A 13,516-nucleotide genomic window follows, 5' to 3' on the forward strand; every position below is an offset into this window, starting at 1 on the left:
ACTGTGCTCCGTAGCATTTTCAACAGCTGTTTTTTTTTTTTTTTCTGGAAGGAGATCACTAGGCATTTCTTCGAGGCACCTCTGGGTGGACTCGCACCTCCAACCTTTTGGTTAGCAGCCGAGCACATTAATCGCTTGCACCACCCAGGGACTCCAATATCTGTGTAGAGTGTCCAAAATTAAGTGTTTATAATGTCCTGCCAGCCTTCTTTGGAAAAAGTAATGTACACAGTTAGATCCTTTATTCTAATTACACCCATTGTAGGAGCCTGGACTGTACTCTTATCATCTAGAGCTTTCCCAAGAAATCTTTGCCCTTTGTGTCACTCAGGACCGAAATTGTCGAAGGGGAAGGGTTGCCATATTGTCATCTTTCAAACAGGACCAGAAATAATGCAGACTTCAGAGCTGAACTTGTCCCCTATCAGAAGGGTTGCCTTTGTTCTCTCATTATTTAGGGGGTGGGGAAGCCATCACGTGCTTTGAAATGCATTTTAATGAATGTTTATAAGGTCATGGTGGCTTTGTCTGCAGGATTATGAAAGGGGACTCCACAAGCGTTCATGTGCAGAGGTAAAGCCATTCATTTCCAAGAAGCCAGGCCCACCCCTCGCTCACTGTCCCCCCAAGACCTGACCTGTGAGGGCTCTGGCTGGGAGTTGGGACAGATGGGAGCTAGCTCTGCTGTTCCCACCTAACTAGCTATGTGACCACAGGCAATTCACATTCCAATCCACTTTCTGTAAAAATAGAAGGTGGAGCTATTCTTTCTGGAAGTCCTGCCAGTGTCTGCTGATTCGCTTATTGGGAAAAAAAAATCCTCACAGTGAGAGGGCAGGATCACGTGGGACATGTGGCCTGAAGAAAGTAGGGGCTAGCTGGTGGTGGAGACTAACAGCGTGCTGTTACTGAGCTGGGAAACCACACGTGTGTGAAGTGGAAAAGTTTGTTTAGAAGGGTCTGGAAGCCTGACTGGGGGGCCTGCCACCCCCACCAGGGCGTCAAGGGTGGAAGCCATTCCAGAGCAGTGAGCTCTCTGCTGCACTTCTCTAAAATGGTGGCCAGACACAAAAAGACAAATACCGTGTCATTCCATTTTATGAAACATCTGGAATAGGCAAATGCATAGAGACAAAAGACCAGCGGTTACCAGGGGCTGGGAGGGAGGCAGAATGAGGAGTTAAAAAAAAAGAAAGAAAAACTCAATGCAAAGCACGTGTCCAAGAACAGGGAATTAGTGAAATAAACAATGGCCCAGCCACACAGTGGGAAAGTAGATATGAGAGATGCATATATTGACGATGACCTAGACACGTAGATATCAGCATAGAAAAAGGTCCCCATTCTATTATTAAGTAAATAAAACACAACAACAACAAAACCAAACCCAATGCAGTTGACTCAATTCCAACGCATGGCGACCATGTGTTACGGAGCGGAACTGCTCCATAGGATTTTCAAGGCTGTAATAGGTGGTTTGGAATCTTTGTGGAAGCAGATCACCAGGCTGCTTCTGCAGAGCTGCTGGGTAGGCTCAAACTGCTGATCTTTAGGTTAGTAGTTAAGTGCAAGCTGTTTACGCCACCTATAAACTCGTTGCTGTCAAGTTGGTGCCCACTCATAGCAACCCTATAGGACAAAAGGACAGAGTAGAACTGCCCCATAGGGTTTCCAAGGAGTGGCTGGTGGAGTCGAACAGCCAACCTTTCGGTTAGCAGCTACCGATAGCAGATAACAAAAACCATATTTTGTATAATCCCATTAAAAAAAAAAAGACGAAACCCCACCCAGGCCCAGATGTTCAGAACCTCGGCAGCGGCATCCCAGCCCTGGTCTGCCAGTGAAGGCGGCAGTATGGCACTGGGCATTGGGGTAAGCCCAGCCAGCTTCTTGCAGTTGAGATGGGTAGCAAACCACGGGACTTCGAATGAGGAGGTACTGAAGCAAGCCTCTCTCTAGGGGAAAAATTAACTGGATAATAGATTTCCACGCCTAACTGCTGCCTGGTGAAAGCAGATGCTAACTGAGCCAGGCTAAGCATGTCTGTGTAAACACAGCCCGAGACTGAGTACGTTCGGGTAAACACAGCCCGCCTTCCCGTGGCCTGCCTTAGGGTTGGCTGGCCTGCTGGCCAGCCAGCCAGGCACTCCAGGCTCACTGCTGAAAACTCTGACCGTCAAAACCCAGTGAAGAGCTGCAGGCCTCCAAATAAGCATAGTCTCCTTTCAGTCCCTACCACCAGGACAGCTTGGAGGAGAACAGCCAATACACATCCCACCCAAGCCCACCCCTGGGGAAAGCAAGACGAATCAGAACCCTGGAGAAATGCTTCCCTAGGCCAGTGCCAGTGCCAGTGGCTGTCCAGAGCAGACTTGTCAGAGCAGAGGTGGTACCCGCTCCAGCTCCTTGGATGCCCTTCACACCCCGCAGGAGCTTCCTGGGTTCTGCTTTGTTATTGAGGAGCCAGTTAGTTTCCAGAACTGGGATTGAGTGGGCAACGTTTGCTTTGATGCCGTTGATGGGTGCCTGTGTGTTCCAGTGGCTCTTGGTATCACTTTAGTGTCTGGTACTCATGCCCTGCCTTCTCCACCCCCTGCCTCCTTAGGCCCAATACCTTAATGGTTATTTCTGTTCTGGTTGTTCCATTTCCATTAATCTAGTTTCCCTGCTCCCTTACATTCTCATCTTTGTTTTAACGTAGTTGTTGACCGTTTAGTCTCATATAGGTGATTTTTTTAAAGGAGCATGGTACTTGTGGGTGATATTATTTTGTGGCCAATGTGTTATTTAGCTACAAAGTGACCTCGGGTTAGTTTCAGTTCAAGGTTTGAAGAGTTTCTCGGGGCAATAGCCTCAGGGAGGTTAAGTGGCAAGGCCAAGACTAAAACCTAGTTGAGTCTGCCTTGAAACCAGGGCCCTGTGCCATGCCACTGCCATCTGTGCTCTAGCTTTGGGAACACTCAGATGCCTGGCCCCCCAGCAGCAATGGATTTATGGTGGGAGGTCCTAGGAATCTGAAGAATTCTGATGGGCAGCAAGGCCTGAGATGCACAGCCCTGGGGGATCTCTTTTGACAGTCACTGTTCTGTGAGAGCCATGATTTCCACCCCCATCATGCTGGCAAGTGAGCTATAAACTCATCAAGCTTGAAGAGCCCAATAGGAGAGGGCATCAGAGGACCAGCACCGGCTGGCCTAGTAAGACTTCCTAAGGGCGAGAGGGCTTTCTTACATGAACAAGTGTTTCAGGAGAAATATATCTGTTTGTTAGACTGTTGGCATTTGAGTAGTTTCCAAGTCTCTCTTTTCTTCTTTTGATCATTCCAACACATATTCCTCCACCTGCACCCCTTTTCCCCCATTACTTGCAGGAGAGGTATTGCTGACTGATAAAATCTGTTGACATGCAGGTCATGGTCATTAACATGACAGCCAAGGATGATCATATGGAGCCATTAAAGGGATTTAGGAAATACTGTATCCCTAAAGCCTTTGGAAAACATTCAAGCCTTGAGTGCAATACTGAAAAATTCTACAGGGAAAATATTAAACAACGCAGGAAGCATCAAAAGAAGATGGAAGGAATACAAAGAGTCAGTATACCAAAAATAATTGGTCACGTTCAGCCACTTCAGGAAGAAACATAAAATCAGAAACCGATGGTACTGAAAGAAGTCCAAGGTACACTGAAGGCATTGGAGAAAAACAAGGCTCCAGGAATTGACAGACTGGCAACTGAGATGTTTCAACAAACTGATGCAGCACTGGAAGTGTTCACTCATTTATGGTAAGAAATTTTGAAGGCAGCTACCTGGCCGACTGACTGGAAGAAATCCATGTTTATGCCTATTCCCAAGACAGGCGATCCAACCAAATGCAGAAATTATAGAACAATATCATTAATATCATGCACAAGCAAAATTTTGCTGAAGATCATTCAAAAGCAGCTGCAGCAGTAAGTATATCGAAGGGGAGCTGCCAGAAATTCAAGCCTGATTCAGAAGAGGACATGGAACCAGGCATATCATCGCTGATGTCAGATGAATCCTGGCTGAAAGCAGAGAATACCAGAAAAATGTTTACCTGTGTTTTATTGACCATGCTAAGGCATTCAACTGCATGGATCGTAACAAATTATGGATAACGCTGCAGAGAGTGGGAATTCCAGAACACTTCATTGTGCTCATGAGGAACTTTTACGTAGATCAAGAGGCAGTTGTTCTGACAGAACAAGGGGATATTGAGTGGTTTAAAGTGAGGAAAGGTGTGTCAGGATTGTATCCTTTCACCATACTTATTCAATCTGTATGCTAAGCAAATAATCTGAGAAGCTGGACTATATGAAGAAGAACAGGGCATCAGGATTGGAGGAAGACTCCTTAACAACCTGCGTTATGCAGATGACACAACCTTGCTTGCTGAAAGTGAAGAGGACTTGAAGCACTTACTAATGAAGATCAAAGACCACAGCCTTCAGTATGGACTGCACCTCAACATAAAGAAAACAAAAATCCTCACAACTGGACCAATGAGCAACATCACGATAAATGGAGAAAAGATTGAAGTTGTCAAGGATTTCATTTTACTTAGATCCACAATCAACACCCATGGAAGCAGCAGTCAAGAAATCAAAGGACGCATTGCATTGGGTAAACCTGCTGCAAAGGACCTCTTTAAAGTGTCGAAGAGCAAAGATGTCACCTTGAAGACTAAGGTGCGCCTGACCCAAGCCATGGTATTTTCAATCACATCATATGCATGTGAAAGCTGGGCAATGAATAAGGAAGATTTGACGCCTTTGAATTGTGGTGTTGGCGAAGAATATTGAATATACCATGGACTGCCAAAAAATGAACAAATCTGTCTTAGAAGAAGAAGTACAACCAGAATGCTCCTTAGAAGCAAGGATGGCGAGACTGCGTCTTACATACTTTGGACATGTTGTCAGGAGGGATCAGTCCCTGGAGAAGGACATCATGCTTGGTAAAGTAAGGTCAGCGGAAAAAGAGGAAGACCCTCAGTGAGGTGGACTGACACAGTGGCTGCAACAATGAGCTCAAGCACAACGATTGAGAGGATGGCTCAGGACCAGGCAGTGTTTCGTTCTGTTGTGCATAGGGTCGCTATGAGTCGGAACCGACTTGACGGCACCTAACAACAACAACGAGGCCTTTGTGTTGTTTCCAAAGGCAAAGCATTTCTAAATGGTGGGCATCTTTCCCAAGGTGCAGAGCCCAGATTGGGCCTTTTCTTGTTATTTGTTATCTCCCCAACCTGAGGGTGCATCTGCAAAGAGGAATTTCTTATGTAGATAAGCTTTATCCTTTTATTTTTTGGCTTACAAGTCCTTCTTGTTAAAAACAAACAAGCAATACAGAAATGTAGAGAATAGAGAGGGAATTGTCAGTCATTCCACTCCCCAAGAGATGAAAACTCCCAGCTGTTGGGTTTAAGTCCTCTTCCAAGTTATTTCTGTATGTACTAGGGGTGTGCGTGTGTATGTAAAAATCGCTGAAATCATGCTATGATTATTATTCCGCCACTTGTGTTTTCCCCTGAGCAGTATATCTTAGACAGCTGCCTAGAGAAGCACCCCCAGACCTATTTCATTCCTTTAAAGGCTCTGTTGTCTTCCACTTTATCATAGCAGACTGATGTACTTAACCACGACAGGCAGGCAACTTACAAGTTAAATGTCTCTTATAAGTTAAATGCCTATGTGGCACTTTTACTTTGTAAAAATCAGAGTATCTGTAGGCAAGTTGGAATTGAAACGATCCGAGCTCTTTCTAGTTTGCTGTGAAATGCCTGCTTTTGGCAGTATAGTTCATTTAGTGATTTCTGCGGAGTTTCATAGAACTCCTCTTTAATTGGGCAAAGAATATCCTTTGCATGACTTTCTGTCATGTTTAGTATACAGACAGCATAATGCCTTATTTGAAATGTAACAAGACAGTTTCAATGAAACAACAACAAAGAAACAAGCATTATAGTTCCAAAAATAGGCCGCTTTTCACATTTGACAACTATTAGTCTCGAAGCTGCTACGTTGCAGGTTTCCTGTTCATTAGCTTTCATGTGCCAAGCCTTTATAAAAATGCCACACTCTCTCTTTTCTCTTTCAGCCACAGGGCACCGTTAAGAGGAGACAAACAGAAGACAGCTTCCAGGAGTTTCCAGGCATGGCTGATGGGGGTTACCCTAATAAAATTAAGAGGCCCTGCCTTGAAGACGTCACCCTTTCTATGGGCCCACGGGCCCATCCCAGTGCCCCCTGTGCTGAGCTGCAGCTGCCCCCATTGTCAATGAACCCGGGTGTGACAGCTATGGGAGTAACTGGCCATTCGCACCTCCTTGAGAACAATCCCATGAACGGCAGCCCTATGGGTTCACCATTTGTGGTGCCCCCGACAGCAGAAATGGGGCTTAAAGCACCCACTGTTCCTTACTATGACAAAGTCAACAGCGTGCCGAGTAGTATGCCAGCTGTAGACCAAGAACTTCAAGATCTGCTGGAGGAGCTAACAAAAATTCAAGAACCTTCTCCTAGTGATCTAGATCTTGAGAAGATCCTGGGGAGCAAGCCAGAGGAACCGCTGGTCTTGGATCATCCCCCAGCAGCCGTAGGCCCAGCTCCCAAGCCTTCGGTGCACATGCCACAACTGGAGGGCCTGGGTTCCAGCAAGGAGTTTGCTTCTAGCTGCAGCCAAGTGGCTGGCGTGTCACTTCACATACCGCCCTCCTCTGCAGGGATCAGCTACACGATCCCTTCCACCAGTAAGCAGATGGTCTCACCCAGTTCTTCGACAGCACAGACCAAGAACCAGGGCCAGGCGATGCTCTCTGTCGTTGTGCCGCCACCTCAGTGGCATCACGCTCACCAGCTGAAGGCCTTGGCAGCCAACAAGCAGGGATCCGTCGCGAAGCAGCAAGGGCCCGCACCCAGTTGGTCTGGTCTGCCTCCACCAGGCCTCTCCCCCACCTACCACCCAGTGCCGTCACCACATCCGCCACCACCATTCAGCCCGCAGAGCCTCATGGTGTCCTGCATGTCATCCAGCAACCTGCCGGGCAGCAGTCTGCAAGGCTCTCCCAATGCCTTACTCGCAGGCATGGCTACCAGCAGCAGCGCTGCCCTGGGGCCCATCATGCCCTACGTGTCCGAGAAGCTCCCCAGCCCAGCTCTGAGCCAGCAGTCACAGTTCAGCCCTCAGAGCTCCATTCTTGCCAACCTGGTGTCCTCCAACATCAAGAACCCCCAAGGACACTTGATGTCTGCTCTGCCCACCAGCACCCCCGGGCCCTCGCCGCCCTATCGCCCGGAGAAGCTCTCCAGCCCGGGCCTGCCACAGCAGTCCTTCACCCCTCAGTGCTCCCTGCTCCGGAGCCTCACACCCACCAGTACCCCGCGGAGCCAGCAGCAGCAGCAGCAGCAGCAGCAGCAGCAGCAGCAGCAGCAGCAGCAGCAGCAGCAGCAGCAAGCAAATGCGATCTTTAAGCCCATGGCCTCCGGCTCCTCCAAAGCCCTGAGCCTGCTCATGCAGCAGGGGTCGGCCAACCCCAGCCCAGGGGCCCCGGAGCCGTTTACTTTTGGCAACACCAAGCCCTTGTCCCATTTTGTCTCTGAGCCGGGCCCCCAGAAGCTGCCCTCTGTGCCGGCCACCTCCAGGCACCCTTCCCTGCTCTACTACCTGCAGCAGCCGACGCCGACACAGGCCTCGTCTGCCACTGCCTCCTCCACCGCCACCGCCACCTTGCAGCTGCAGCAGCAGCAGCCTGACCATTCTTCGATCCTTCTGCAACAGATGATCCAGCAGCCCCAGCGCCTGCCGCGACCGCTGCCTTCAGAGCCCAGACAGGTAAGACGAGCTCGTCTCTGGCGGCGTGGCATTGCTTTGGAAGTCAGGGCTATGTCTTCGCCAGTGCCGGCTGGCTGTGGAGGGCAAAGCCAGGCTGTAGTGTTCTCTGAGACCGGACTTGACAAGTGCTGTGTGCTTAGAGCACAGCGTTAAGGAGGCCAAGGTTATGGTTCCCCTGTCTGTTCGGATTTCTTACTCCTCTGGGGGGAAAAGTGTACACCACGAGGTGCTCCCAGGAGAAGGGATCAGGGAGACAAGTCCGAATGGCACCGCACCACCCTCCTTAGCACCCCACTGCCCTCCCCTGCATCGGGCGATGTAGTATGTTGCCTGACACAGGGTCAGGCCAAGCCTCTTAGGACACAAGGAAACTGCACTGAAGCATTTAAATCTTGGCATAAGGATGTATGCTGAACCTTCTAGAAATGCCATATCAAACTTTTGCACACCCTCACTGTATAGGTCCTGAAAGGAGAGACAGATTCTTGTAAGGCAGTTTCTCTTTTCATCTTGACTTTACGAATGAAGAAACTAAGGCTCAGAGTTGAAATAACTTGCCCAGTCACACAGTTAGCGAGGGACAGAGCGGGAACTTGAACCCAGTCTGGCTCCAGAGCCCGGGATTTCCTTGAAATTACTTTTCACTTCTCCCTCTCCCTCATCCCCTACAGTCTTATCAATCACTAAATCCAGGTGATTCTAACTGCCGGGTGTCAGTCACAGATCCTACTTTTCTGGGTTCTGCTCCCCAGCTATATAAGTCCTCTGTTGCTGCTTAACAAATTACCCCAGAGCATCAGCTTAAAACATTACCTTGCGGTTTCTGTGAGTCAGTAATTTGGGCACGGTTTAGCTGGGTCCTCTGGCTTAGGGGCTCTCCCAGGCTGGTTGTCACATCAAGGCTTACCTGGGAAGGATCTGTTCCCAAGCTCACTCAGGTGGTCGTTGGCAGGGATCGGTTCCTTACAGGTTGTTAGACTGAGACCTCAGTTCTCATGTGCTGTGGCCTGAGGCCTCCCTCAGTTTCTTGCCACGTGGACCCCTCCACAGAGCATCTCACAACAAGGCAGTCAGCCTCATTAGAGGGAGGAAGAGGGAGAGAGTGCCAGCAAGACGGAAGTCACAGTCTTCATAACCCAGTCTCTGAAGGGACAGCCCACCCCTTCTGCTATATTCTCTTCATTAGAAGCAGGTCACTAGGTTCAGCCCACGAGGACCTCACACAAAGGTGTGACTACCAGGAAGCAGGATGTCCCCCCCACCCCCGGTTTCCATTGATCCAGTCCCTCTTGATTCTTTGTCTTAAATTGATAGTCAACTCTTAACTGTTTCCCCAATAAGCCATCCATTGCTCTGACAGTTATCTTGCTCAGTGACCTGGTCATATGTCAAAATTGCTCCGAAGTCTTCAGAGACCCAGAGGCTGGCCCTGCCTCCCTCCTTAGACTCCACCTCTATCTCGTTACCCTGAAGTGCTGACAGCTCTTGGCCCCCCACTGGGCACCCTCTGCCTTTACTCATGCCTTTCCCTGTGCCTGGCCTTCCCTTCCCACCTTTTCTCTCCTGTCCAGCTCCTTAAGACTCAGGCACCATCGCCTCCAGTAAAGTTGGCCCTGATGACGGTCCTTGGCATTTCCATTCCCTCCCCCTCCTCATGCCTCCTCTTCTGTACAGCACTTAACAAGGGAACGTCCACCCATAAAGTGCTTGGGCCAGAACCTGGCCCAAGTGAGGCCCTGTCAGGGCTGCCCTCTTTCCCGAGGACCTCGTAGGAGCATGACTGTGGTAGCCCTGTGAGACAGAGACAGTGTCTTCATGATCCAGGTCAACGGAGCCTAACCAAGGAGAGTGTGCCACTCCGAAGGATTGGTCCTTTGGTTGATGCATCCAGCAGAGTTCCCATGCGGTGCCCAGGGGACGCAGCACAGAGGAAGCCAGGCAGGGCAGGCCAGCTGGGGCACAGGGCCCTCGTCCGCAGTTCAGGAGCACTGTGGTTTGATTTTGTTATAGGCCTGTTGCCATCTGTTTGCATGGACTTCTGCAGCTAGCTCGGTGGAGCGCCAGCACCAACACTGGGACCCTTTCACTAGCAGGCAAGATGCTCAGCCTGGAGACGCATCACCATCTATCATTGTGAGCCTTTTTGCTTTGTTTTGTCTTCAACGGGGTCCCTTTGTAGCCTGATTGTGGTGCCCCAGAGTTGGGTCAACTGGCTCAGAGGGAGAGTTCTTAATGATCGTGGTCATGAAAAGCACACCCAACCAATGTCCTATACGGGGCTGGATGAAGTGTTCTGGGGGAAGGGCCAGGCAGCCAAGTCCACTGAGGCTAAGAGCATGATAGAGGGCTCAAGCGACCTTCGCCAGCACAGGTGAGAGCTAGGCTCAGCTCCACAAATGTGATATCATTGCCACCTGGGGCAGCCTTCCCAGCCAATGCTGGCCAGGGACCACCGGCCAGGACTAGTGCTTTACCTGCCTTTTCTCACTTCAGTCCTCAGAGGTAGGGCTGGTTATAATTTCCTGAGGCACAGAGAAGTGACTTGAGTTGCCCACTGTCACACAGCAAGGCAGGGCCAAAGCAGGGCATCTGGCTACAGAGCTCACACTCACAACTCTATGCATGTGACACTGCTTCCAGAGCTTTCCATTCCTGCCTTAACCTTCCTGAGATGGTTTCCTCTTCTAGAAAATGGGGATGACAGAAGTGTGATAGAGAGTGAAGATGATAGGGTGATAGAGGGTGAAGTGGATTAAAACATCTAAAGGACTTTGAACAGGGCCTGGCACAAAGTCCATGCCAAGCAAGGTTTGCTATCATTGAGACTCTTAACTCCTGACCCTGAGCGGCCAAATCTTGTTTTCTGGGGGCAAAGAGGCAGCTCTCGAACCCAGGTGCTGTTCAGGGAAGAAAGTGAGCAGCATTCTTCGCAGACCTCATCCCTACCATGTGGTTGACAGGAGTCGTGAGCCCTCACTGGTCTAGGCCCTGCAGCTCCTGGACAACTCCAGGCCTGGTGGGAAAGAAAAGGGGACATCTTTGCCTGGCTAGGACTCTCATTGTTCTTCCTCTTGCCGTCTCTCGTGCTCAGTCCCACCCATCTCCCCAGCAGTGGAAGGAGAGTGCGAGCTTCTCCACTGCCAGTGGTGTAAACTTCCCAAGTTCTGCTGATGGCCAGGCTGAGCCTCAGAAAACAGTAGTTACCTAGGACATAGATAAAAGTGGGTGCTGTGGAAAGAACATTCATTTTGCCCCAATCTTTGTTTTTTAAAGAAGTCTTTTCTAACTGTAAAATGAGAAACAAACTCCTAAGTAAGCATGAATGCAACATCCAGCTCATTCTTATTTGCAGAATAGTGTTTCTTGACCTTGGCAATTTCACCTTGTATCTGTTGAGTGCCCAATCCAATGCCAATGTACCCTTCACTTTCACTTTAGGTAAAAGGCAAATGCCATCTGTCTCCAGGGTAGCAGGTCAGTGTGTCAGTTTGAGCAAGGGCAGTGGAGGCAGACAGACCTGGGTTCAAGTCCAGCCACCAAGAAAGACTGAGCTGGCTCCCGGAGCAATGTTAACTTGACCCCTCAGAGCATCAACTGAAAAGGGAGAAAGTAATAGCCCCCTCTCCAAGGGCATTGAGAAGACAATTACTTAAGACAGTGGAGTGCAAGTTCGAGGTCTTGGATCTGAAACCCTTGGGGGGCAATATGTTTCTAAATTCAGAACATTTGGAACTTTAGAAAGGTAGTATGGCACATATCCCAAATATCACACCACCCTCTGGTGGAATCGGCAGCATTCTATTGTTTTTGCCGAGAAATACGAATATTTAACTAAATCCAGGTGAAATTTTGCCCCAAATAAATATTGGCGCTGAATTTGCAAACATAAAATTGATCGTCAGAGATTTTTGGACTTAAAGTCACGAATAAGGGATTCGGACCTGTAATTATGAAGTGGGAGTTTTGAACTCCAGGATGCTCCGCTTTTTTTGGAGTCGGGATACCCTGCCTCCCTTTGTTGGATTTTAATGATTCCAACTCTCCTCATTGTATTCCTCACCCTAACCCCATTCTAGGAGGAGTATCTTTGTTTGTACTCAAAGGGAGGCAAAAGGACTTTGTTTCTGGAATTCATGCCCCTTCTCCCTGAAGACAATTGGAGATACCTTAGTGTGTTGCCAAATCAGGTTAGGAAATGCAGTTTTCGATTTTGTAATCAGCAACTGGTAAATAAAAATTACCTTTACTGAGAGACTCAGCCAAGTACTAGGAACAGGAGGTCAGAGATGTGCTGAGGAAGAGGGGGGCTAGCAAGAGGTCAAATGCCGGCCGAGCTGCACTCAAAGCTGGAAACCTCAGGGCCTCCTGTCTGGGGAGGCTAGAGGAGGGCTGTGGATAGTGGCCAGCTGGAATAAGGACAAAAATGCCTGAAATCTGATCCTTGAGACAGGCCATTGGCACAGGGGGAAGGGGCAGCTGTGGAGACACAGACCAAGGAGGTGCACGCGGTTGTTTGTACAGATTTTGAGAGGGGAACGAAAAGGGAATCAAGTCTCACATATATGCTTTCTACCTTTAACAATAAGGCTAGTCTCTCCTTAGCTCGGAGTCCCTGGGTGATGCAGATGGTTAAGCACTCAGCTACTAGCCAAAAGTCAGAGGTTCGCGTCCACCCAGAGGTGCCTTGGAAGAAAGGCCTGGCAATCTACTTCCAAAAAATCACCATTGAAAACCCTGCAGAGCACAGCTCTACTTTGACACACATGGGGTTGGCATGAGTTGGAATTGACTGGTTTTTCTCCTAAGTTCAGGCCACCATGAACTCCTCACATTGCAGAGATAGTGGACAGATGGAGATAACACGCCACCTTTGGCAAACTGAGCCCGCCAAAGTGAGGCCCTCCCAGCACTGAGGGTCTGATGGGAGATAGCACAGGGCCGGAAAGCCTGGGCCTGGCCCTCAGCCCTTAGCAGGGCCCAGGCTTCAGGGCTAGGTTTGAGGCCAGGTTTAAGAGAGCACTAGCTTCGGAGGAAGCCAGATCACTTGGGTCCAAATCCTGGCTCTCTCACTTTTTCATCAGGCAAGCTAGTTACTCCCTCTGAGCCTCAGTCTACCCATCTGTAAAATGGACATATTAGGATACCTATCTCATGGGGTTGCTGTGAAGATGAAATGACATGAGGGAAGGGTGCTTGGCACATGGCCAGGCACACAAGAGGGGTTGCACCCCTAAGGAAAGCTCCCTAGTGGGGTGCTTTCCAGATAAGGGTGTCAGGGAGGACATTCCCCAGGTGGCTGGGAAGAAGCCCAGTCAGCGGACCCAGGCTGATGGCGTCAGAGGGACCAGATCAGCTCAGCTTCCTGAGCCCCCTGAAAGATGGGGAGGGGAGAATGTAGGCTCCCCCTCCCGCCAGCCCAGGGGCCTAATCTAGGAGGGGAGCTGAGGTACTGGGAGCCACGTCGGGGCTGTTCCATCCCTGTGTGGATGTGACTCCAGGGCGACTTTCTGTGAGCAGAGGCAGGGGTGAGGAGCAACCCAGTCCTGCCTGGGCCTCCTCCTGCTGCCCTTCCCTTTCCTGCCCTCCAGCTAGCTTGGCCCAGAGCAGGCTGAGGGCTGCCTTTGATTTCAAGGCAGAGGGCCCCCTGGCTGCCAGGGA

The 13,516-nt window shown here is 49.8% G+C and overlaps 1 protein-coding gene across 1 annotated transcript in view; it reads left to right on the plus strand.

Moving 5' to 3' along the window:
- The window catches only part of MAMLD1 (mastermind like domain containing 1), a 61,941-nt gene that overhangs the window by 13,611 nt on the left and 34,814 nt on the right, over window positions 1-13,516 (plus strand). Inside the window, exons 2-3 of the mRNA XM_064277714.1 lie at window positions 6,125-7,858; window positions 9,869-9,991. Coding sequence (XP_064133784.1) covers window positions 6,125-7,858; window positions 9,869-9,991 — 1,857 coding nt within the window. The remainder of the gene's footprint in view (window positions 1-6,124; window positions 7,859-9,868; window positions 9,992-13,516) is intronic.

This window comes from Loxodonta africana, chromosome X (genome assembly GCF_030014295.1).
Source record: "Loxodonta africana isolate mLoxAfr1 chromosome X, mLoxAfr1.hap2, whole genome shotgun sequence".
NCBI lineage: Eukaryota > Metazoa > Chordata > Mammalia > Proboscidea > Elephantidae > Loxodonta > Loxodonta africana.